The sequence below is a fragment of the Cryptomeria japonica genome, chromosome 1 (assembly GCF_030272615.1).
Source record: "Cryptomeria japonica chromosome 1, Sugi_1.0, whole genome shotgun sequence".
In the NCBI taxonomy this organism is placed as follows: domain Eukaryota; kingdom Viridiplantae; phylum Streptophyta; class Pinopsida; order Cupressales; family Cupressaceae; genus Cryptomeria; species Cryptomeria japonica.
This window is the reverse complement of record NC_081405.1, coordinates 552,768,913-552,794,226: the sequence shown is the minus strand read 5'-3', so window position 1 is coordinate 552,794,226 and position 25,314 is coordinate 552,768,913. Positions and strand designations below refer to the sequence as shown.

Here is a 25,314-nt window from a genome sequence, read left to right as displayed (position 1 = left end):
TTTGCTTTTGCAGGAATGAGGGTATACAAGATTAACTGTAAACCTTGTGGTAAGGAGCAATAAGGTTGTTTTTATATAAAGGTGCATGTTGGTGGTACCCAACACCTTGATCAAACTGAGTGTGTTTTGTAACTTGAAAATGGGTACTTTGCACTTGAACATGATTATGCATGTATCCTTCACAATCTAATCCTCACCACAAATTTAATACTATCAGTCAAGTCAGAAACATGTTTGTAAAGATTTTGTGGTACCAGTAGATTTCAAGTGCCAGATTGAAAAAAGGAAGAAAAAAAAAGGTTTTGGGCACACAGGCATCTTCGTTCGCCCTGGCTAACCCCAGACAAACTGGTTCGCCTGGGCACAAACTCTGGCCAGACCCACAGGCGAACCGAACCAGGACCCGTACTCGAACCGAACCAGGACCAATACCAGGCCCTCAGATCAGCGAACCCAGCAATAGTAATATCTACTCAATTATTTCCATCTAAAGTTCTCACGCTATCACCTTAAGATTTTTTCTGGAAGTTACATTTACATACCACACAAGACTGTTCCCTTTTTACAAGACTGGACCTTGTTGACAAGTAATTATTGACCAATTCAAGTTAGCTACTGAGATGACTATACGAGGTGAATCAAGAGAGTAGAGAATGACACTTATTATAGTTGACATTATGTGGATGGGCCATAGCCTACAGAAATATCTTAATAAGTGTTTGCAAAATTATGTTATAAACAAAAATTGGCTTTAGATGTTCAAGCCTCTGATAGTGGAAAACTAAAGTAAAGGAGACTGTATGAAACATAGACTTGTGTCTTCAAAACAGATTTTTGGAAGTTACAATACAAAGCCATTGAGAAGTGTGAGAGAAAGTCATTCATCTTTTCCTTGCCCACTAAACTAGTAAAAACAGAACATTTTAAATCCTTCCTAGAAATCTCCTATAAATCCTATTATTTGCAGTCTTCCTAAGGCCCTTTTCTTTGCTTGATGCAAAGTAAGTTCCTCAATAGCCAAGATTCACCTTTCAACAGTTTGCCAATCTAATATTCTGTTAATGTTGGTTGTAGTAAGCACATGATTGGATGAAAGTCCTTTCTATAACCAGATTGAAAATGCCTTTTTCTCCTTCATGGTTGCTCAAAGTTTGCATACTGCCCAATATTTCCTTGAGTGTCAAGGTAACAGATGTGACACCAGCTGTTGGGATTGTCTTTTTATGAGAATTCCCTCTCCCTCTTCACAAATTAGAGCTCATCCCTGAGCTTTGGTACGACTAGAAGTCCTACGGTGTCCAATGCACATTACTCGCATTAGGAGAGAAGGCCTGGAACACCATTGTGGGGTTAAAGAGCTACTAGATTGGCACAAGGATACAATATGTATAAACAGTTATGTAAAGGTTGAGGAAGGCTTAGAATCTGAGAAGGTTACCAAACTCAGCTACAATTTTGCACTTGGATGTGTGTGTAAGGTGAAAAGGAAATCTGTTGTGATCATGGCTTCTAGGTATGAAGGTTTGAGTACACATTTGGATTGACAGCAATATAAGGCGTCTGACACAGATCAAGTCAGTTGGATGAAGCTTAAAGACACTGCATCGCCCTTCAAGATCTTGTGAAGGCTTGTTTACATTATATTATAGTGTGAGATCTATGTCAAATTCAAACATGAAAAGGTTTGAAAATGGCCAAAAAATAATGATGACAAAAACAATATGATTGGAATTTGTAATTAGTGTAAAATGCCTATTATTATATTTTGATAATATGGTTTATCCGACTATATATTTAATTGTTTGTCAACTTTGGGTGGTTATAAGTATATCAATCAGTCAGTCGATGGTTATGTTCCTCTTGGCAACCATCAAGTGCTTTAGATAGATTTTGTATCATCAAGGAAAGTAGTATAATCTAATTGGAACAATTCTGATCCTTGGCTGACCATCTCTAGTCTACTTCTGTAATAACTTCATAAGCAAATAAAGATATATTTTACTTCTCTAACTGGTATGCATTTTTTATTTCATCATTACTTCAACTATTCATTTTATCAGATAGGAAAGTCAATAGACTTGTGCCAAACATCCTCAATCATATAAAACCCTAATGGAGGACAATTTACAAGATCTTGCTAATGTTGGAAAACACAACGTAAACTCAGTCTTTTGAAGTTTGAACAACTAATTATGTTTATTCCAGACACCATCAAGATTCTTGATAATGCAAAAGTGAAAACAAAGGACCCTCGAGATGTGCTAAGTTGCTAACAAATATAGACATGAAATTCCACCTGGCTCAGGAAACCATCATTGGAAAGTAAATTCTGCTTTGCTGATAGGAATCCACCACAAGCACTTGACCTTGTCATAAGCACTCTATATTCTCCCCCTAAACTATGTAATTTTGCTCATTGAGCGAAGATGGGGAAGGCATACTTGTAAGCTCACAAAGAAGGGTCCAATGCCACCAAAATCCAAGAATTCTGACTCTCCAATAGATGGCATCTAAAATATCAAAAATGTATGTAAATGATATGGCAAAATATTAGTTACTAAAGTAGAATTACCCACTTAAAATCACATTTCAAAATCTTTAAGATTCGTTAAAAGAGAAAGATGCTCATATTTTGCCACTTCTCGCACTATTATTTGCCAATCTGAAACCACTTACAAATTGATGCTTTTTGCCACCTATTTTTCGTATCTGAAATCAAGTGTGCTTTACCACTTGGCATCTTGTGCTCTGTTGATTCCCCTATAAATGTTTAAAACTTTACTTGGGCTAAAATGAGTGTACTATAAGCCAGTCTTATGGAAGGTCAACTCGCCAACATGTCAACAGTCAAATGTGTCAGACCAATCCAAACAGAAACTGTTGCATGTGCTCATTTGCAGACCCCTCCAAGGGTTGTTCTCAATGAAAATTTGAGAGCAAGTTTTGAACTCATGACCTCCCACTCGAAGCAATCACTCTAGTAAATCACACTGCTAGAGTTCATGATTTCATGCACCCCTCTACCACTTCACCCCTTGAGCACCAACTCTGCCCATCTGCCAAGTCATCACCAATTCCCCACAATGCTAAGCAACCAACCAAAACACTCCACTTGGCACCATAGGTACCTTTCCCACCAGAATTAAAAGATTCAAAATTATGAATATTTGAGAAAACATCCTTTCTGGGTGAAAGTCAACAACCTTTGACAATGGTTTTGAAGGGATACATGCCCAAACCAGCAAACGAGCAATAAAGAAACCTCTGCTGACTCTTGCAAAAAGTATGTCAGTTCTTCAAGATCTAGAAAATTCCACAATTTTTTCAAGATATAAGAATCATTTGAGAAACCTTCAGTTGGCAGTACTTGGGCACAAATGAGAATTGGAAGTCATTTTTCACATCACGTGATCTTCTAAATTCAGCCAATAAGAGTTGAAACATATCTGTCCAAAAATGCAAGATGACAAAGTAATAATGGCAGCATCTTCAAAGCCCTAGATCCAAGCTCAAGCAAAAACTGAAGTTAGTTCTCTTCAAATGAACAAATTGTGGAAAGAAATAATCAGTCTCCAAGTTGGTTGTTAAAGCCCCCACAAACCTTGTGCCAGCTGAGATTGAAGCTCAGAAGTTTAATCCCTAAGGTCTATGACATGCAAGAATTGTGTCTTACGTTTACCTGATCTAAAAATGAACTCCAAAAAAAGTATGAAACCAAAGACTGACACCAAAAACTTGCTAACACTATGTACCCAAATAATGCAGTATAAAAGGGATTGAGAACAGAAGTCATTGCATTTGGATCACAAAATGAGGTATAAACACCATTAATATAAACATCAATATGGTAAACCTTAGGAGAACTTTATCAGCCCTGAAGCAGGTTGTCTTGACCTACTAATTATTCCAAAGTATACTTCAACTTGCTGACTCGTTGAGTTTGTATAAAAACATTATCTCAAGAATTCCACTATTTGGTAACTCATTGGTCCTGGTATGATATCACAAACCACTATGTCATTGAGCACAATAAACTGTGTTTAGATGTGCACCAATAGTGTTTAATTTCATGGACTATATGCTAGTCAGGATATAAACATGAACTCTTTGGTGCCCTTACTATGGAATTAGTTTTGTCTATATATCTTCACTTCAACAAATAAATTATAAAATTAAAATAAGTTACTCAACTTTAACAAGATGTCAATCGATTTATTAATTAAGTTGCAATAGAGTTTCCCTTTATCATACTTTAGTATAAATTGAGTTATTGAGCTCATTTTTGCCACAAGATAAATTTGTCAAATTTATCCTACATTGGAAACTCATTAAGGCTAACTCAAACCTGCCAGCTTTGACATCAATAAACAACATGAGAAGAAATGAAAATCAGCAAATAACAAGAGTAACAGTTGCTTACAACAGGAAAACGCAATAAAAAGTACAACAAAGAAATGAAGGAAATAAGAGGGCGCTGATTTTCAAAGAAGGCACACCATAAAAAATGGAAAAAAAACACAAATATACAGCTAATACGAATCTTCTGATAGGTAAAGGTAGTCAGCAAAGAGCTCACCTCCTCTCCTGTTGTCTACCTTTTGAGAATTTCTAAGCTCATTTTCTATGCATGTATGTCATCATTAGCTATAAGCATCTTTAATCCTAGCATTTTAAGCAGAATTTTTTTTATTTTTTAAAGAAACTGCTTTTAGGCTCTTGTGTGCCCTTCCTTGAGTTTTTTCTCTATAGCCTGCCAATATATCTTTGGGGTTTGATCTCCACAGAAGGATATTCTCTGTGGTTCAGCCATTGAGCACCTCAGAATTATCTTCACCACTTGCTATTGTTGTGAGCATTTATAGTGGTTTTAAAAAATCTTCTATATAAAGTTCTTATAAAAGATGTGGGGAATTACCCCTATAAAGCTTCTGCTATTTATCTCCTTCCAAGTTTTAGCTGCTGTTATTGCCCAAAAAGAGCCTCTCTATTTCTCAGCCCATTTCATTCTCTCTCTAGAGGTTCCTTATGCCGCATGGTTTCTATATTCCCCAGTCAGGATATCATGGCTGTTTTTTCAGCTTTACAACATTTTCCACCTATTTATAAGGATGTTCTCAACTAGCTTTGAAGTCCATCATTTTTTATAACCAAAGATCGGTGTCGTTCAAGCAACTTCTTAGCACTTAGCCTCAAATGAAGCTTTGCAATCTATGGGTGAATCCATTGGTTTGCTACTAGTTAGGTCTGTATTCAGGTTTTTCCTGCATCTTTTATTTTGTGGCCATTATTTTGCCATATCTACCTCAAAGAACTCTTTATCTCTTCCAAAATTCGATTCCTGCCTAAAGCTATGCATTTTTCTTAAAGGATGTAAAGTGCTTTCTCTAAATACTGTCAAAAATATCATTTTCACTAAGAGCTTTTTCAAACATCTCTCAAAAGTTTACTCAGAAATACCATATAGCCCCCTCCACTTTTGATGAGCCACCTACAGAGCTATTTATTTCTTGTATTCCTTCCTTTAAATGATCATGTTATCACAAAAGCTTGCACCCTTGTTAAGCTATCAACTTAGCAACCTTGTGAAACATGGAAACAACCCCAAAGTGTGGGACCTTGCGCAAGGGGGTTGAATCTCCCGAGAAGGCCAACTTCCTTCTCAATCCAAGTGTAGGTGTTGAACCAACTCGACACTTCAAATCTTACTTCTAAACCTATCCTAACAGCTTGCAGAAGAAAAGGGAAGAGAGAAATGCTTAAACTGAAAGGAAGTGATGCACCAAGATAAGAGATGTTTCTCTCCCAACCCGAAATGGCACAAAGAATCGACTGAAATACCAAGGAGATGCACAAACTTCAGTTGCATGAATGAACTTAATGCACATATGGAGGTTAGGACTTGCTGAATGTCAAGAGGGGAGAAGGTTTCTCACAAGTCACACCCAGAAACAAGTTAACACAGCATATATGTGAAAGAAAGCCACAAACATACACTTACAATGAAGGTAAGAACACATACATAAGTTGAAGTAAGGCAAGAATAATGATTTCAATTCATTAAAAGGCCAATGGCCAAACTTACAGTTGTAGAAATGCAAGATAAATACAAGTCTTTAAGAGAAGTGAAAGAACATAGAATAGCTCAAGCCAGCAAGGAGAGAACCCTTTACAATGAGGCATAACAGCCTTATATAGAAAATTGGTCGCATAGGAGAGACTATTGGTCAAGGGAGAGAAGCCTTAACCCTTGTGTGTGCAAGTAAATGTCAATCGGGGAATGCAGGGAAGTGCATGCACCTGACATTGTGTACATGCAAGCAACTTGGCCATACCCTGAAAATGCAATCCCAAGAAGAAAGGGCACTTCTAGAAGGTGGATTGACTGACATTCCAAAGTCAGAGCATGCAGGCATAACATAAGTAGCCACAAATAAGCATGGCCATGTACCTCTCTTGATGGAAATCCTGCAAAATCATTAAATGCGCCCCTGTAGCTCCACAAAAGGTGTACAAGTTGCAAGAGTTGTTGGAGCATTAAGAGCCTTGAGTGTTGATCACGCCATCTGGAAGTATTGCAAGCCGGGAGAAGTTGGAAGACTTCGGAAACACGGGTTCCCGAAGTTGGGAAGACGGAACACTTCGGAAACACGGGTTCCCGAAGTTGGGAAGAATGAAAACTTAGGCTTTGGGATTTCGGGATTCCGGGGTTCTGGGGTTGAGGACTTAGGAACTTGGGAACTTGGGGGTTCTAGAGTTTCGAGGACTTAGGACCTTAGGAACCTGGGGGTTCCAGAGTTCCGAGGACTTAGGAACTTGGGAACCTAAGGGTTCTAGAGTTTCGGGGTTGAGGAAAAGAGGACTTAGCAACTTGGGAACTTCCGAAGTTCCGGGGTTGAGGAATAGAAGACTTGGCAACTTGGGGACTTCGGGATTCCGGAGAGACAACACTTCATACTTCATGATTCCATTGTTTTCTCTTTGATCAACTGAGGCAGTGCTAGTCCATAGAACATATCTCTGATCGATTCTCACTGATGGACCAAGGGTGTCATAAAATGACAACATTTTGGCGACCTCTGCGGGATGCTTGCCTGCTAAGCATGAAGTCCAGAAGCCTTGAGCATCCATTGGGCATTGAGTCATTGAAAAGACTCAAAACATGTGTGTGCCACCACTTGGAGGGAAACTAGAAACTAGAGCACGCACCCTCTTAAGGAGAATGTGGCAGGTGCACAAGCACTTATGAAAGCGAAACAACTTCTAGTCTAATATTTACATAGTCATCAACTCCCTCTTTAGAAGCAAGGCTTGAGATGAATCCCATTCACTGGGATTGGAAGAACTTCGCCATCAAGCCTGGAGAGATGAAATGCATTGGCCTCCTTGCAACTAGTGATGGCATATGGACCACTCCAGATAGCATCAAATTTGGAGTGTCACCCGGCTTTGGCTCTATCTGCATCCCACTTTAGAACTAGATCTCCCTCTTTGAAGACCCTATTAGTAGCCTTTTTGTCAAAAACTCTCTTGACCTGTTCTTGATGAGTCTTAAGCGTATGCATAACCTGACCTCTAACCTCCTCTAGCTCCATTAGCTCAGCTAGCCTTATTGTCATGGCATCATTCTCTGTCAATTCCAACTGATGTGCTAGTTCAAGAAAGGGTAACTCTAGGGAAGTTGGGAGTCTTGCTTCTTTCCCATATACCAGCATGAAAGGGGAGTTACCGATCGCCCTCTTGGGTGTGTGGTGCAGGAGCACCTGAGCACCGGAATGCTAAAATCCTAGCAGGTATAGCATTTTATTGCAAATTAAGCATGTGTGTTTATTTTATGCTTCTAGTAGGTTTAATAGGTTTGTTTTGTGGTGTAATAAGGTTTGGAACTCATTTGTGTTTAAGAGTTTCCAAGATTTTTGTTTTTTTTTCTCAGTGGGCCAAAAACTGTCAATTTTGGGTCCAAATGAGCATTTTTGAATTTTTGATGTTGTAAAGCCTTGAAAGGCATTGGAGCATGTTTATTTAGTGTTTCTAATGATTTTGAGTCATTGGTTTGAGTGCCAAGTCACCGGGAGTCAAAATGCAACTTTTTGAGCAACAAAAGTTGTCAAAAGTTGTCAAAAAGCTGTCAAAAAGTGCAAAAAAGTGACTTTTGGTGGTTTTGGTTAGTTCCATCCTGTACCTGTCCGTACAAAGGCTTCAATTAGTTGGCACATGTATAAAAACCATGTTCCCATCATTGTATGTGTGGTTCATGTTGGAAAAATAAAAGAAATACTTGTTTGTTCTTGTATTTTGTGAGTTTTAACTAGTTTTCTGCACTTTTGAGAGTACAGTCCGTACCATGGCTTCATGAGTCCGTACTACTCCTGTTTTTAATTGGTGTGATCTCATTTGATGTTTGAGTAGTGATTTGGAACAGGTTTTGTTTGAAGTGCTCTTGAGAAAGGCATTGTTTTGTGGTTCCAATGGAAGAACATTCATGGTCCAACTAATTTCTTCAAAGTCTCTTCATCCATGGCTTTGAGGAAATTTGTTGGATCCTTTGTACATACTGTATCATACATCTATTTTCCTTTCCTAGCAATGCACAAGTGTTTGTAAGCCCATGGCAAGTATGTGAAGTGAACAACTTGGCTTGGGTAATCTTAAATCTATTTGAATGGTACTTTGCTGTTCATAGCACTGTACTTTTGAAATGTTGAAGAAGAGTTAAGTTGGCAAGAGTTATCATTGCCTTTTACCATACTTGTCTCTCTCATGACTTGGTTAGATGCAAGAAGAAAAGGTGTAAACAGACTGTAAGACAGTGTGTCACTGTTTCACTGTTAAAACCTCATTGCCAACCTTCCTAAAGGACAGCATGAAATGATGGATTCCTTCTTTTATGCATCATGGAAATGTATTTGCAAGTGTTTTAAATGTTAAGAAGACAAGGTACACAATTTGGTTGTAAAGGACCTAAATAAGGATCCTAGAAAGGTGTATCCTTTGTCACAGTCTTATAATGCTGTCATGCTTGTGTGGCATCTTTAAAGTGTTCAACTTACAAAGATCCTTGAAGAGGATATATGTATTATTTTACCTTGCCATTAACACCTTTTTGCAGGCCAGGGACAGAGTGAAGAAGTAAAATAAAACAAAGAAAGAAAGTGTAAACAGTTTAAGACTGTTAAAGTGCAGTGATGGCGGGTGTATGAGTAACAGTCATAAGAAATCCTTTCTTATTTGCTTTGTAGGGTGTTACAACTTCTATCAAGGCATTGTTGCATCTGTATTTGATAACCTTTCATTGTATGTGGTTTACCAATGTTGAAAATGTATGAAAAACATTAAAAACATTGCTTTCCCAGTCCTCTAGACTGTTTTTTTCTGTGTAAGGGCAGCAGTATGGCATTTGTTTGACATAATGACAATATTCTAAGATGGCCTTTGGATCCTTGGAAGTGTTTGATAGATGTCATAGCAAGGTTTGAACATTTGAATGGGGTCTATCATCATGGAGAAGATCTTCAATTTGCAAACCCTCACTAAAACCTTCAAAAACCCTTGAAAAATGCCTCTTTTGTGGGACAGTCCTCAAACAGTCCGTACAGTACTTGCCATAGCAAAAATCCTTGAGTCTTCATCATCAATAGACCACATCTCCAAGGGTTTGTCATGAAGTTTAACAGATTGAGCAGGGTGAACAATTTTCACTGGAAACTAGGGCTAATTCTAGTAGCCTTTTTGGAGCAAATTTGACAATTTCGTGAAATCGGTAAGGAAGGAGAAGTAAATGATTGTTTCAAAACATCAAAACTGATCAGTTAAGACCTGAGACACCCTACTACTAGCTCTACAGCATTGCATTAAGTCATTTGATCAAAATGACCATTTGAACCTAGAAGTTGCCTTGAGTAAACCAACGTTCTTTGCATCCAATTTGGATATTTTCATTCTTGAAAGGTGAGGGGCAGTCATCAGACTTTGCAGACCTGTCCAGATGCTCAATCAATACATTAATATGATTGAAATCCTTAAAGGTGCAAACAAGGTTAGGTAAACCATGGTTCTCCAATAGTTGCCCATTCCTGGAAGAGAGGAGATTCAGCCAGTTGGACAACCAAACTTGTTCATTTTTGGTGACACACAAGAGGACCTCATTTCAGACTTGAATGCCTTAGCATGGAAGATAAGGAGGAGTGATGTCCAATACAATAGGGTGCAAGCAGTGTTGAATAGAGAGGAGGAGATAGGAGAAAGGCTTAGAAGAATCCCATTTGTGCCTAGGGATTGATTTGGGAAGCACATTGAGAACAAAAGCCCACCAACCTCAAAGAAGACCAACTTCTATTCTACCTCCTCATCAGTGTGATCCTGTCAGCCCATAAGGTTGTCCTCAACTTAGTGTGCCACGACCTCTAGTTGTCTTCGATCATCCTTTCGATTATCTTGATGAGGTTCTGTTGTGACGTTTTCACACATCGCCCCATTGCAAATGGGGACCCATGTTTTTTTGCTCGTTTTGCTCGTTTTCGCTTTGCTTTTCTAGGGTTTTGTTAGTTTGTTAGTTGTCTGGATTTAGGGTCAAGCCTTAGGGTTCTAATTACCGTCTTTTCGGACCAAAATCCAGTCGGTTTTGGGAGCTTTTTGAATTTCCTTTTCTAGAATGCAAATTTTGAATGCAATGAATTCGCCAGAATGGTCTAATTTTCAAATTGGAATGTTGATGCAGAGCTTAAATTTGTCTAAGTGTTGAAGATGAAATGTGAATTTTTGTCCAATTGAATATTTTTGACCAAATTTTGACTTTTTTGATATTTGATCCTGGGCATTGGAAATGATTTGTTTTTGCCTTGTGAAGTGATTAAATGTGTAAAATCATGTTATTTTGGCCTGTAGGAGCAAAATCGCTCCTGTCCCTCAGTGAAGGACGGGAGCTCGTTTTCAAATATCTTACTATTCCTGCAGGGTCAAGATGAATTACGAATTGGAAGTGATGGAGAAAGGCGAGATCTTTCCATTGAATATAACTTGAAGCGTCGCCCAGGGGATCACATAGGATAGCAAGTCCGGCCTGAGTGAGGTCCTGATCCTGAAATTTGGCTAAGTCTGGAATGCCCTGATCCTGAATTTGACTAAGTCTGGAAACTGAAAAAAACCTCCAAAAACTAGATTTTGCAATATAACTCCTGGAGGTCTGAAACCACTTCTCAAACATCCTGAAAGTATATATGGAATATAACTTAAAGTATAAGAAAGAAGAAACATAGAAGGAAATGTCACTTATACTTAAATGTTATATTCCATTAAAATTGTCCTGATTGAGAGTGCGAAAAGTCAAATTTCGCTCGTGTCCTTCTCCAAGGGTCCAGAGCGAAAAGCGCTCCTGTCCCTCTCCAAGGGACCAAGGCGAATCGCTCGTGTCCCTCACCAAGGGACCAGAGCGAAAATGATTAGTTGAGCCATTCCTGACCTTGTTCGGACGAATCGAGACATCAAAGGCATGGTGAAGGACGAAATGAGCATGATAGAGCATCCAGACTTGATCAAAACAAAAAAATGCTTAAGTTCGCTCCTGTCCCTCAGGAAGGGACCAGAGCGATTTTTGTTATAGATGATTTTCTCGCCAAGTTACGACCGATTCCAAGGCATGGATGAATGGAAGGACGCATTATGAACCCGTTGAATATAAATCTGGAAGCTAGCAAAGTGAAGTGAAGCATACAAAGCCAAGATCGCTCCTGTCCCTCTCCAAGGGACCAGGGCGATATGATGATTATATTGCCGTCCCTCCAAGATCAGGACACTCCAAGGCGAAGAACAAGGTACCAAGGACGTTTCGAAGCATCTCCATCAAGCACAAAGTTACAAGGATCGCCACATTGAGGGATTTGCTCTAAAATATCCTAATTCGCTCCTGCCCCTCAGGAAGGGACCAGAGCGAAATTTCCATAAAGACCAAGATTTTGAAAGTTTAACAAGTATCAAGCCACCAAGAGGAATCAAGGGACGTCATTTCACGCATTGAAGGTAATGGCAAGTTGAAGAACGCAAGGACAAGCTTAAAAACTTGAAGTTCGCTCCTGTCCCTCAGGAAGGGACCAGAGCGATATTGATTATATTGGCCAAGTCTCTCAAAATTTACGTCAAGCCAAGGTTTTGCAAGATGGTAAAAGGTCTAAGGCGTCTTTTGAAGGTGATATACCAAAGTGTTGAACGTTAAAATGCTACCAATTTGCACAAAGAGCCTATATCGCTCCTGTCCTTTGGACAAGGACCAAAGCGATTTTTACTAAAACACTCATGTTCCGTCAAAACCAAGACAAGGCGAAGATAGGCATGGTCAAGGACGTCCTTTGAAAGACAATGAATGAAGAACAAAGATCAAAAGTTTGCAAATTTGAGCCAGGACACTAGGATCGCTCCTGTCCCTCAGGAAGGGACCAGGGCGATATTACATCCAAAGGCACTCATTCACACATGCAAGTCAATCTAACTCAAAGGACCCAGCTAAAATGGCGATTTGGACGTAAGGATGAAGACCTTGGACGTAAAAATTGCAAGAATCATGACCAAATTGGTGGATCGCTCCTGTCCCTCAGTCAGGGACCAGGGCGATGAGGTACGTATCTTCTCACTTTTTCATTTTGGCGCTTAAAACACATTTTTTAAATTTATTTAAATGCTAAAAAAAAAAAATCGATATTTAATTAAAAGCATTTAAATAGCGCATGGTATGTATTTATTAATTATTTTTTGCCTTTGTAAAAAATCGAAATTTATTAATTAAAAATAAAGGCATTTAATAATTAATTATTAATTTAATAATTAATTATTTATTAATTAATAGAAAATCAAAAGGAGCGCTTGGTATTTTATTGGTTTATAAAAGTCGGCCTTGTTATTTATTAAAAAATCGTTTAATTTGCTTTATTTTCACAAAGTCGGCCTTAAGGTAAGTATGAGGTGAGCGCTATAAAGGGAGGGTGAGAATCTTCATTTTCACATCACCATTTTATCATTCAAATGCGATCAAAGGGAGAAGTGCGAGTGTGTTTGAAGGAGCGAATTTTATTTCAAAGCAAGGTGGTGCGAACTTGAAGTTTCCATTTGAGCGAAGTTGCCTAGGACGTCAAAGACATATCAAAGATGGCGAAATTGCTAACTTGAAGAGGAAATCACGTCCAAGACTTGAAGGGTGGCGAAGTTGATAAGAGGAACGTTCTTTTGAAGATCACATCAAGACTATCGAATTTCAAATTTTGCCTAGGCGAATTCCTTTATTTTGCATTTTAGAGTTAAGCTCTCAAAGAGGTATGACGATATGGATTTATTGTTTTGATTTTGAACGTTGATCGTCATTTCCTTAATTTTGAATTTTGAAATTTTGAATTCCTAGCTTAATCCTCGTTTTTAGGAAATGATTAATAAAGGACTTATCATTAAGTTTCCTAAAATTTGCTCTCTAATTTATGTTATGTATTGCAAAATCATGGTACTAATTTTGAAATGTTGTGTAGGCATCAAATGGAGATCTCTTCAAGGAAAATCAAGCCGGATCAAGGACGGTCTTCGCCAGGACGATCAAGCCAGGACAAGGGCAAACTCTTTCAATCCAGTGTTCCAAGGCGAGGTATATCATCTTCCTGCACATCAAGGACGCAAGGAGTTAGAACAAGGGCTCGTTGAAGAAGCAAAATAGTTCCAGATGAATTAATTAAAGCAAGCTTCTCAACAACATCAAGTTGAATATCTACCAAGTTCCAAGTGTCAAATGAGGTGGCGTCCTAGTCATCATTTCTCCAATCAGTGAAGTCCATCTCAGCATGTCCAGATTCAATGTACTTAACTCATGGAAGGTGGCACAAACTCCGATGTACCTACCCCGGCTATCCATTGGTCGATTTTTCTAAAAGGGACATGTGTCCAAGCAATACAATTATTTCATTGGTCAAGCATTAAATGTTATGTAATGGTTGTAACAAACCCTAATTAGGGTTTTCATTGTAAAATCTTGGCCATTGATCTTGAATTGATCTAAGCCATCAAATTGTATTGTGGGCACTATATAAGCCCAGGCATTTCATTTTGTAAAGGTGAATTTTAGATGATTAGAGAGAGTTGTAAATAGTTGGAAAAGTTAGAATATAGTTGATAGAATAGCAATTAGAGTAGAAAAGGCGGACAAGGCAAGAAATTGTTGCCATTGATTGTAAACAAACTCCATTTTCATTGAAGTAATGGTGAAATATGTCGTTTTCTTGCAATTTGCATGGTTTCTTGTTGAAGTCTTCAATCTTAGATGGTAGATAATTAGATGAATGGAGGAAGTGTGATTGATTGATGGTGGAATTCGTACATCCATACTACTAGCAGTTTGTTGATTGCAGACTTGCCTTGCGTAGTCAACTGGAATCATTCAGCCTAAGCTCAATTTCAATTTGTTGCCTCTTCATTGATATGCATCAACTTGGATGGTATCTATGCCTGCGGTGATGATTTGAACATCATAAAGCTTCCCAGAGAAGATCGCACTAGTCTTGTGTAGATGTTCCATTGATGTCAAAACAAGACCTAGTTAGAGTTTCATCAAAAATCAATCATTGCTCCTACATTCTTAGTATTAGGATTAGATCCTCTCTTCGCCCTTATCCTTTTTCCATTTTTTTTTTTAATCTAAGTTAGTAAGAGCCTGTGTCCAGCAAAGCAGATCGGAAGTTCAATGTAAGTCCCCTTGTGATTCCAGCAAATCACATCATACCACTGGAGCTTGTCCACACGTAGAGACCCTACATCAAAGAACCTTGGAGTCTACCTAACTGATCCTTTACGCGAATCTTCAGCAGTTAGAGACTATTTTCTCAAGAGAGGATAAGATGCCTTTAGGTATTTTATTCTGTGTATGATGGTGTACAAAATACACGTCAACAGGTTCTCGTTGGAAGATTCAGCTAAGCCATAACTCTGAGGATAATAATTGGATGACGTCTTCAAGCATACACCATGCTTAACTACCCAAGAACTAATTTGGGTTTCAACGAATGCCTTGGCATTATCTGACATGATGGTGGAGGGGACACCAAATCTTATCACAATTCCATCAAGGAATTCCAATACTGAGGCCTCAGTGGCATCCCTCAATGCCACTGCCTTTGTCCACCTAGTGAAGTAGTTTGTTGCGCCCAAGATCCACTTATGGCCAGCACTAGAAGGTGGATTTATCATGCCAATGAAGTCTAAACCCCATTGTGCGAATGGTTGATCTGCTCGGATGGGGTGAAGAGGTAGGGCAGCTAGTCTTTGCTTTCCAGAGAAGAAAGCACATTTCTTGCAATTCTTCACCCATCTATGTGAGTCATTGAATAAGGATGGCCAGTAATAACCAGCCCTCATTATTTTGATAGTTGTAGTCCTTGCAGAGAAGTGGCCCCCTGAAGAGCTATCATGAAATTCTTCTAACAATCTGCTGACTTGATTTTGCTTGATACATCTTAACAAGACTCCATTAGAGTCTCTTCAAAAGAGGGTGCCATCCACTAAGACATAGGGAATGCACTGCAACCTGAAATGCCTTCTTTTGGCCCTGTATAGACCTTGGGGGTATCTACCTTCCATTAAGAAGGTGGTCATGTCACTTACCCAAATTGAATTGAGTGTCGTTGCCAGTTGGTTGATCCTCTTGTAACACAAGGGCGACCTCTGAAGTAGTCTCAGAAGATGAGACAAGCTGTTCACATAGGCCCCTGCCTCTTACGATCTTGGTGATCTTGATGTTGATGTCGTATTCCATGACCCTGGTTATCCACTCAGCCCTCTTCTCGTTGATGTCCTTGTTTAGAAGGAAATCCTTGACACTTGCATGTGGAACTAAGAGCTAGATCCTGTTGTTAGACAACATGTGTCTGATGTCTAAACTTTTTAATGCCCTTACAACAGTGAGGACCTGCTTCTCTACATAGCTATACTTAAGCTCATAGTCTTTTAACCCCTCACTAAAGAAGGCAACAGGTTGCTCCAAATTATCATTGTTCAGTTGTGTTAGGTCAGCTGAGATGCTGGATTCTCCTCCGAAGGTATAGAGGATAAAATCCCTTTCATAGTTAGGGTTGACAAGGGTAGGAGCCTGAGCAATTGCTAGTTTAATCTCTTCAAAGTCAGCCCTCCCCTCCTTGGTTCAATTGAAAACCATTTTTTTCTTCAACATGGAGGTGAGGGGTTTTACCATGGTGGCAAGGTTGGGAATGAACCTCCTCACAAAGTTGATCCTACCAAGGAAACTTTGCAATCCCTTCTTGTGACTGGGGAGTGGGAGAGAAAGAATAGCCTCTACTCGCTCTGGATCAATGGTCAAGCCATCTTTGGATACAATGTGTCCTAGCAATCTTCCTTGATCAATAGCAAATACACACTTGTTGGGGTTCAAGGACACACCATACTCCCTTCATTTCATGAACACTTGCTCAAGATGACCAAGATGGTCAGCTGCATGCTTTGAATAAATAGTTATGTCGTCAAGGTATATAAGCACAAACTTTGCTAATACACCCTTGAAAGCCATGTCCATTGCTCTTTGAAACGTGGCACCTGCATCGGTTCGCCCAAAAGGCATCTTCCAATAAGCATAGGTACCCCACTTAGTAGTAAATGCAGTCTTGTATTGGTCTGATTCTTGGACTAAAATTTGATTGTAGCCTGAATACCCATCCAAGAATGAAAATCTTTCTGAGCCACTAACCTTTTGGAAAATCTGCTCCATGGAGGGAAGGGGATAATGATCCTTGAGGGAGGCTCTATTGAGGTTCCTAAAGTCTACACATAGTCTGATTTCCCTATTCTTCTTCCTTACAGGGACAAGGTCGGCCACACAGGAGGAGTGCTTGATAGGGAAGATGATATTGGCTTCTATGAGCTTGGTCAACTCCTTCCTCATTAGTGGCTCAATCTTGGGGTTTATTGGCCTTTGCTTTTGTCTAACTGGCTTTGCATCCGGGTTTAGCTCTATAGTATGTTGGGCTAAGCTAGGATCAAAACCCTTTAAATCTTCATAGGTCCAAGCAACTATGTCATCATATTTTTGACAAAGCTCAACAAAGGCCTCTTGTTCGGTTGAGGAACATACCTTGCCCAAGTTTAGAGACCTACCCTCGGCAACAACAACTGACTTGTAATCACCCCTCTTTGTAGTCAGGGTCATCTTCTTCTTCAATTGATCATCCGAAATGAAAATGCCCTCCAAGGTAACTAGACCTTTAAGAAACTTGTTGGAGTTGAGCTGCATGATCTGATCTCCATACTGGTCTTGCAACTTAGACTGATTTTTCGCAGAAAATTCTGCTTCATTTTGCAAGAAATTAACAATCTGCTGATCACTTTCGAATACTTGCCAATTTGCCTGATTGTCTGGGACAACAGGCCTCACAACAAGCCTGATGTGTTGTTCCTTCTTGCTTGCAACATGCGCTGGTATGTCGAACTGAGCACCAACTGTTGCAAGCCTATCAGCATGCTTGTTCTGACCTCTAGGAATACTCTGGATGTTGAAGGCCTCAAATCCTTCAATCAAATCCCAAACCCTGTGTTTGTATGATTTGAGGAGGTTGTTCTTTGTTATACTTTGAGCTCGGATATGATTAACAACCAATTTGCTATCTCCAAATACTTGCAAAAATCTGATCTTTCTGTTTTGTGCAAGTTAGAAGCCTTGGATCAAGGCTTCATACCCTTCAACATTGTTGGTGCAACAAAACTGAAGTCTAAAAGAGAAGAAATATTTCTCTTGCTCAAGAGAAACAAGCATCAAACTGGCACCTGCACCGTTTTCCTCTTCATGGATACAATAGGTACCAAGCCCGGTCCCTTCAATCTTAGCTAATGGATCAAACTGAAAAGCATTGGCCCATTCATCCAGCAAACAATCAGGGACCTCTTGCAAAAGAATAGCAGGCTCACGGACAGTACACTCTTCCCCCTCTTCGTGCAAAGTGTAATTCATGTTTATATGGCTGGGGGTGTAGGGCTCAATCTGGTTTTGCACAATGGGCTTTGCCCTTATGGTAACCTTGGTACTATACCTTATTCGAAATAGCATGTGGGACGAATCAAAAGATAGGTATCTACCTATCTTGGCGGTGAAGTCTCTAGACAGACAAATGGCAAAGAAGGCAGGGAGGTCGATGATTGATACGTCGTGCAAGACAGTGCAACCGGGGCATGCATGCAAGGTTAACTTCAAATTTTTAACAACCCCTACTGTCTTAATAGAAGTGTCATCCAATTGGACCACCCCCTTAGTCACAAACTCATATTCAATGCCAAGAAGATCAACTACCTTCTTAGGCATGACTGGGCTACTAGCTCCTGAATTTATCATGCAGTTGTGAACTAAGTTATCTCCTATGATTAAAGAGAGATAGAAGGGGGGAGGCTTGCTGATCTTGCTTAAATCTTCCTCCTCCTTGGGTTGAACCAAACTGGTGAAAATTGCCTTTCTGCTGATTGTTGCCTCATCACCTGACTGGTTGATGTCCTTCAGTGCCTCCTTGAACAAATCCCTTTGAGATGGGATGGAAAGGGCCTCCCAAATAGTGACATTGAGGTTGGCCTTCTTCATCTGATCTACTATATTGAAAGGAACACCAGCTGATTTTAGAGGCCCCTTTGAGGCTACAAGGTCTACCTTTGCTCTTTGGACGACTTGGGCCTCCTCCTGCCTCTTGCTCCCTTGCATGGTATTTTGACTTGTATCCTGGATAGCTACAATGGGCGTTGGAGCTTGGGCTGATGTTGAAGGTGAGGCAGCTTCCATGGCTCTCTTCTTTGACCTTGTATATTGTAGCATAGACTCACCATTTGTTTGGTTCATACCACAGAATTCTGCCTCCTGCCAATTGACAAAGGTAGAATCTCCTTGTAAGTGAGCCTGAGTGCCAACACTAGGCAAATTTGGGTCATATTGATGGCCAGAGGTGGTTGGCTCATTCTACACTACTAAGGCTTGGACAAACTCCCCATTTTGGCATGCACCTTGGTTGTGTGGCTGATTGCATGGTTGACACCAATCTTGCTCTTGGGCGAGGTTGTTTTGCATTGGAACTATTGCTTTTGAGTTACTTGCAACTATGGGGTTCACACTATTCAAAGGCCTGGCGTTGCTCCATTGGTTTTGCCCTTGAAAGAGTGGCCTATTCTGCTGACAGTTCTGATTTTGTGCTTGATAAGGTCTACTATGCTGAGTTTGTTGCCTCTTTAGTGTTACCAACTCATTGCCAAAGTTTTGCAATAGAGTCTTAACTTCATGGAGCTCATTAGAGGATGTCGAGGATGTGGATGGTTGACTTGCAGGCGTGATGGCGATAGGAGCCAAGGTGGGTTGTTGAGTAGGAGCTTCTGGGAAGAGAGGCATTGGAGGCCTTGGAGCTATCTTCCCAGCCTGTATAAAACAATTTTCTGCCCTTATGGCTATGTCATATGCATCCAGTAGGGAGGCTCCACCCATTGATTGTATCATGACATGTCATATGCATCTGATAGGGAGGCTCCACCCATTGATTGTATCATGACAGCTATATCGTTGTTGAGAGCTCTCAAATAATACAAGAAGGCATGATTTGGAGATGGCTTCACTAGAGTAGGGATTCTATTCCATATCTTTTGGAATCTGAAATTGAAGTCTCCCATGAACTCATGAGGTGCCCTCTTAATTGTAGTCAACTGCTCCACAAGTAATAGGTGATCACTTTTGTCTTCGAAATGGTTGCACAACTTCTCCCCTAGTTCATCCCAATTGTGAATGAAGCTAGACGGCAACCCTCTATACCACTACAAAGCTTTTCCTTTCAAAGATGTGGCTAAGAGTCTGACAGCAACATCATCCTAAGTGACATTATGGACGAAGCAGATATTCGCAATGTCTTGAATATGCTCAATGGGGGTAGTAGTTGTTTCACCAGTGAAGTATGGTATACTCTTTAAAGTAGCCACTAGTATATCATTCCATTAGGTCAAAATAAGAGGACTCCCCCCATTGAAGGTAACAAAAACCTGATTTCTAGCCATGTGAAACAATGGTCTATTGATATGAGCAGTGAGAGCCCTAGACAGTAATGGTCTTGTAAATGGATGGGTAGAACGAGACCTGGGAGATGGAGTGTTTACGACCTTGACACCCCTAACTAGTGACAATGAAGGTCTACCTCTCCGCCTTCTAGAACCTGAAGATGAGAGTTCTACAAATTGTAAACTACCTCTAGAAGATGCCCTTGTATGAATTTTGGGCATGGAATTAGCAACAAGTCATGAACAAGAGATTGGACTTGTGAGCAGAGTCGCCAAGTGCTTGAAAGATGACTGCCTCTAAAGGATGAGGCACTAAGAACAGCACTGAATCCTTAGCATGTAAATCGAAAGTCTGAACTTCAGTAACCTATGTTTCCGAAGTCATCCCACCGGGCATGCTAAAAACTGTTATCACAAAAGCTTGCATCCTTGCTGAGCTATCAACTCAGGAACCTTGTGAAACATGGAAACAACCCTGAAGTGTGGGACCTTGCGCAAGGGGGTTGAATCTCCAGAGAAGGCCGGCTCCCTTCTCAATCCAAGTGCAGGTGTTGAACCAACTCAACACTGCAAATCTTACTTCTAAACCTACCCTAACAGCTTGAAGAGGAAAAGGGAAGAGAGGAATGCTTAAAATGAAAGGAGGTGATGCACCAAGATAAGAGAAGTTTCTCTCCCCACCCAAAACGGCACAAAGAATCAACTGAAATACCCAGGAGATGCACAAACTTCAGTTGCATGAATGACCTTAACGCACGTATGGAGGTTAGGACTTGTTGAATGTCAAGAGGGGAGAAGGTTTCCCACAAGTCACACCCAGAAACAGGTTAACATAGCATATATGTGAAAGAAAGCCACAAACATACACTTACAATGAAGGTAAGAACACATACACAACATACATAAGTTGAAGTAAGGCAAGAATGATGATTTCAATTCATTATAAAGCCAATGGCCAAACTTACAGTTGCAGAAATGCAAGATAAATACAAGTCTCTAAGAGAAGTGAAAGAGCATAGGATAGCTCAAGCCAGCAGGGAGAGAACCCTTTACAATGAGGCATAATAGCCTTATATAGAAAACTGGTCGCATAGGAGAGACCATTGGTCAAGAGAGAGAAGCCTTGACCCTTGTGCGTGCAGGGAAATGTAAGTCAGGGAATGCAAGGAAGTGCATGCACCTGACATTGTGTATATGCAAGCAACCTGGCCATACCCTAAAAATGCAATCCCAAGAAGAAAGGGTACTTCTAGAAGGTGGATTGACTTACATTCCAAAGTCAGAGCATGCAAGTATGACATAAGTAACCACAAATAAGCATGGCCCTGTACCTCTCTTGATGGAAATCCTGCAAAATCATTAAATGCGCCCCTGTAGCTCCACTAAAGGTGTACAAATCGCAAGAGTTGTTGGAGCATTAAGAGCTTTGAGTGTTGATCACGCCATCTGGAAGTATTGCAAGCTGGAAGAAGTTGAAAGACTTGGTTTCTTGGGTTTCCGAAGTTTGGGAAGATGGAAGACTTTGGAAACACAGGTTCCCGAAGTTGGGAAGACAGAAGACTTCGAAAACACGGGTTCCCGAAGTTGGGAAGACTGAAGACTTAGGCTTTGGGATTTCGGGATTCTGGGGCTCCGAGGTTGAGGACTTAGGAACTTGGGAACTTGGGGGTTCTGGAGTTTCGAGGACTTAGGAACTTGGGAACCCTGGGGGTTCTAGAGTTTCGAGGACTTAGGAACTTGGGAACCTGGGGGTTCTGGAGTTCCGGGGTTGAGGAAGAGAAGACTTAGCAACTTTAAAACTTTAGGGTTCCGAAGTTCCGAGGTTGAGGAAGAGAAGACTTGGCAACTTGGGAACTTTAGGGTTCCGGAGTTCCGGGGTTGAGGGAAAAAGACTTGGCAACTTGGGGAATTCGGGATTCCGGAGAGACAACACTTCATACTTCATGATTCCATTGTTTTCTCTTTGATCAACTGAGGCAGCGCTGGTCCATAGAACATATCTCTGATCGGTTCTCACTAATGGACCAAGGGTGTCATAAAATGACAACAAATCCCATACATGTGCTGCCTCTAGAGACTGCTTTATTACAAGTGATTGTGGGAGGAATGAACCCCTATTCCCCTCCCCACTATTCTTTGGTTTGTGGCTGATTGTATGAATGTTGGTGGTGCTACTTGGGAAGAATTGACCCTTGCGTGCTCCCACCTCTCAAGTCAAAAAAAGGAATAAACTTGTATGCTCTTTTTGGTTTGCTTCAACAAACTATGTATTCCAGCTCAAAAGGTTTCAGAATGTTCCCTCGTTTTTGTTTCAGATTCTCTTTGCCTTGCTCTATAGAATTTTTCATAAAATGTCATTTAGGACTTCCCTTTTCTGCAGTGCCATGCTGCCCAATTTAGGAATCATCTTACAAGATTTCTTGTCCTTTTTTTGAATGTAATGCCAGTGTTTGAATAAAAATAATATATTTCTTACAAATTTACAGTAGCATTCATCCATAGTAGTACTTTTTTTATAAATGCTAATGCCCATACTTACCATTCTACATCGTTCCATTGTACTGCAACAAGTAGTTAAGCACGTGAGAAGGAAAGAAATTTGGATAAGCAAAAGCTCCATGACCATAGCCCACCTAACAAAATAAAAAGTTGTTCAACTTAAAATCTTATTTGCAGATCTACAATAGAGGTACTTCTGCCAAATACCTTCACAGCTCGTACTGAAAGAGAGGTGAAACCACATTCCTTTGCAATCTGTTGGTCCAAAGGACCATGGCATGAGGCAAGTTTAAAGTCACAGCCTTTAAACAATGTATTCAAACTAATAGCAGCAATATGTTTCTCCAATGATGTCATTTTTCCTCCCACCTAAACCAAACAAGGTATAAATTAAAAATTTCACAATTAAGCAAACGATAAATGATTTAACAAAATCATGCAAATATCAGTAGTTATATTATTTGCAAGTAAATGACCTGAAAATGAACATCCCAAAACGCCAAATGATAGTCTCACTACCAACATATCAAGTTGCGTATACTATTAAACTTCAGGAATTTGAAACGTTAAAAACATATAAAATAAAGTATATTTGAGATTACAAACTAATCTAAATAAAGCCAAATACAAATTTGATCATTAGTCAAGTAAACTTTTAGAAAAATAGGAAGCCCTTACATTGAAGTTTTGAACATCCCATTAGCTGTGGAAATACACCAGTAACAATCCACTTCCTACAAGAAGATAATCACGAGACAAATATGGGATGGTTTTTTCAAGCTGCTGTTAGGATTGAGTGGCAAACAAGGAAGCAGAGGCTGCTGAAGATGGTGAAGATGAGGATCATAAGGCATCTTGGCTGGTTTCTTTTCAGGTAAAATTGTTAAAGAACCTTCCCCTGTTCCTGGAATTTGGCAGGGCAGCAATTCCCTTCAACCAAATGGCTTTATATGCTCTTCCTCTCAAAATAAGGGCGCTGCAGTTTGGTGTTGCAGGTATGGCAGGCTTATGTAGGCAAGGTCAAGCAGTCTTTGTAGACATTGTTCCCTTTCTCTTCAAGCAGTTAAGTCTTTCCTCTTCTTCTCCTAAGCATTGGGTTATGTGGAATGAAAGTTTTCAAGAGGATCAGATGATATGCAGAGATTGTGAGAATGCTTTAAATCCTTCACATTCTTGGAGTGACTTTTTTTTTACTATTCTGTTGAGAGATTAGGGGAGTTTAGTTCCAAGCTTGATTAAGGCCTCAGAGGTTGTCCCTAAAGGAAATAGGAAAATTGGTGGTGATTTGAGCCTTGTCTCAAAATTTCATCTTAGCATCACGGCATCCATATTCAATATCTCCTAGCAACCCTTCATACTCCCACAATGCTCTGATAATTTGTCTTGCTTCCAAGACTTCACAAATTATTAATCTTCAATCGATAAATCCCTCTACAAATATTTTTGTGCAAACTGAAACCCTGAATGGATTTCCCCATATCGACTACGAAGGATCTTTCACAACCGAACCCAATCTTCACCTTAAAGTTTTCGTCCTAGGACTATACTTGAATAACTTATTCAATCCCCACAACCGTGGTTTTCAGAAAATATCAAAGAGCCAAAATGAATGAAATGAGATGCCTTGATCCCATTTTATAATCTCCTCGAGAACTTTGCAGAATTTCAAATCATTAATTATCTTTTTTAAAATAATAATACTTATTGCTCCAAAAAGTGACTTTATTTAATTATTTTCCTTTATGACCCAAGTCACTTTATCTCAACCTTACAAATAATTAATTTAAGTCACCTTTTAATATATTCTTTTCAAGAACTTACAATTAACTATTAAATATTTCCCACAGAATCAGCTGAAGATACATACAATACCAAAACAATCCAGAAATGAAATCTGAAGGTGCCAATATACTCAGGAGCTCATTAGAGACCCAATTTACTAAAAAAAAATACACTTTCAAAAAATAACATTTTCCTCCAACATGTTTGGAATGCACTCAACATTTCGAAACTGCTCCCGGAAAGCATCAACAAACTCTCCAAAGCTCAATGCCAATTACTAAATTCCATTCTAACAAGGTTGGCACTTGCTGAGAAAGCCGGAGCTAACTAAGATGCTGAAGTGACCAAAAAAGGGGACATTACAAATTACTTCAATCACTAAAGCAAAGGTATCACAAGTAATATCCCCACTATTTCTTTTTTTATTTTTACAATTAGATTTACAAAGCAAACACAGTAACCCGTTAAGGTTAGAGAAATAATCCTGAATAACTGAAAGGAACCCTTCCACCTTTTGTTCACCGAGAGCCCAATCTGGGAGGGTGAGAGCATACAGTGTTCCGAGGATCGTTAGCACCATAAACCAACTGAAAGTTGAATCCAATAATGGGCGGCAAGCTAGCCCCTTCCGCTTATCCAGCAGGTAAACAAAAAACTTGGCGGTAAACTAGCCAAGCGAACAACTCACCAAGACACAAATCACTCAACCGCAATGTTTCAGCGGGAAGACTGAATCACATCAAAAGCTCAACTCGGCCGCTTATTCAGCGGAGGACCATTACAAACATAAAATCACTCAACCACTTCCTCAGTGGGAGGACTGAACTTCATAACTGAATTACAGAACAAGAAGGCGGCTAAGCCAACCTCTTCCACTTATGCAGTGGGCAAGCAACACTCAAAAAATGGTTAGTAGAACTACTACTTCACCTTACATTTTAGAAAGAGAAGATTAGAGATAATATCCAATGCAGATTACAGCAAGAAACAACTAAC

At 39.8% G+C, this 25,314-nt stretch overlaps 1 protein-coding gene across 2 annotated transcripts in view; it reads right to left on the bottom strand.

Moving 5' to 3' along the window:
* Positions 1–25,314, bottom strand: part of LOC131044886 (rhodanese-like domain-containing protein 6) — a 115,923-nt gene that overhangs the window by 36,870 nt on the left and 53,739 nt on the right. Inside the window, exons 1-2 of one of the 2 annotated variants that reach the window (XM_057978361.2) lie at positions 22,744–22,879; positions 22,577–22,670 (exon numbers count right to left, since the gene is read on the bottom strand). In XM_057978361.2, the coding sequence (XP_057834344.2) occupies positions 22,577–22,663 (87 nt within the window). In that variant the 5' untranslated portion in view covers positions 22,664–22,670; positions 22,744–22,879. Of the gene's footprint in view, positions 1–22,576; positions 22,671–22,743; positions 22,906–25,314 lie in introns of those variants that run through there. The other variant, XM_057978360.2, reaches the window with a different exon arrangement.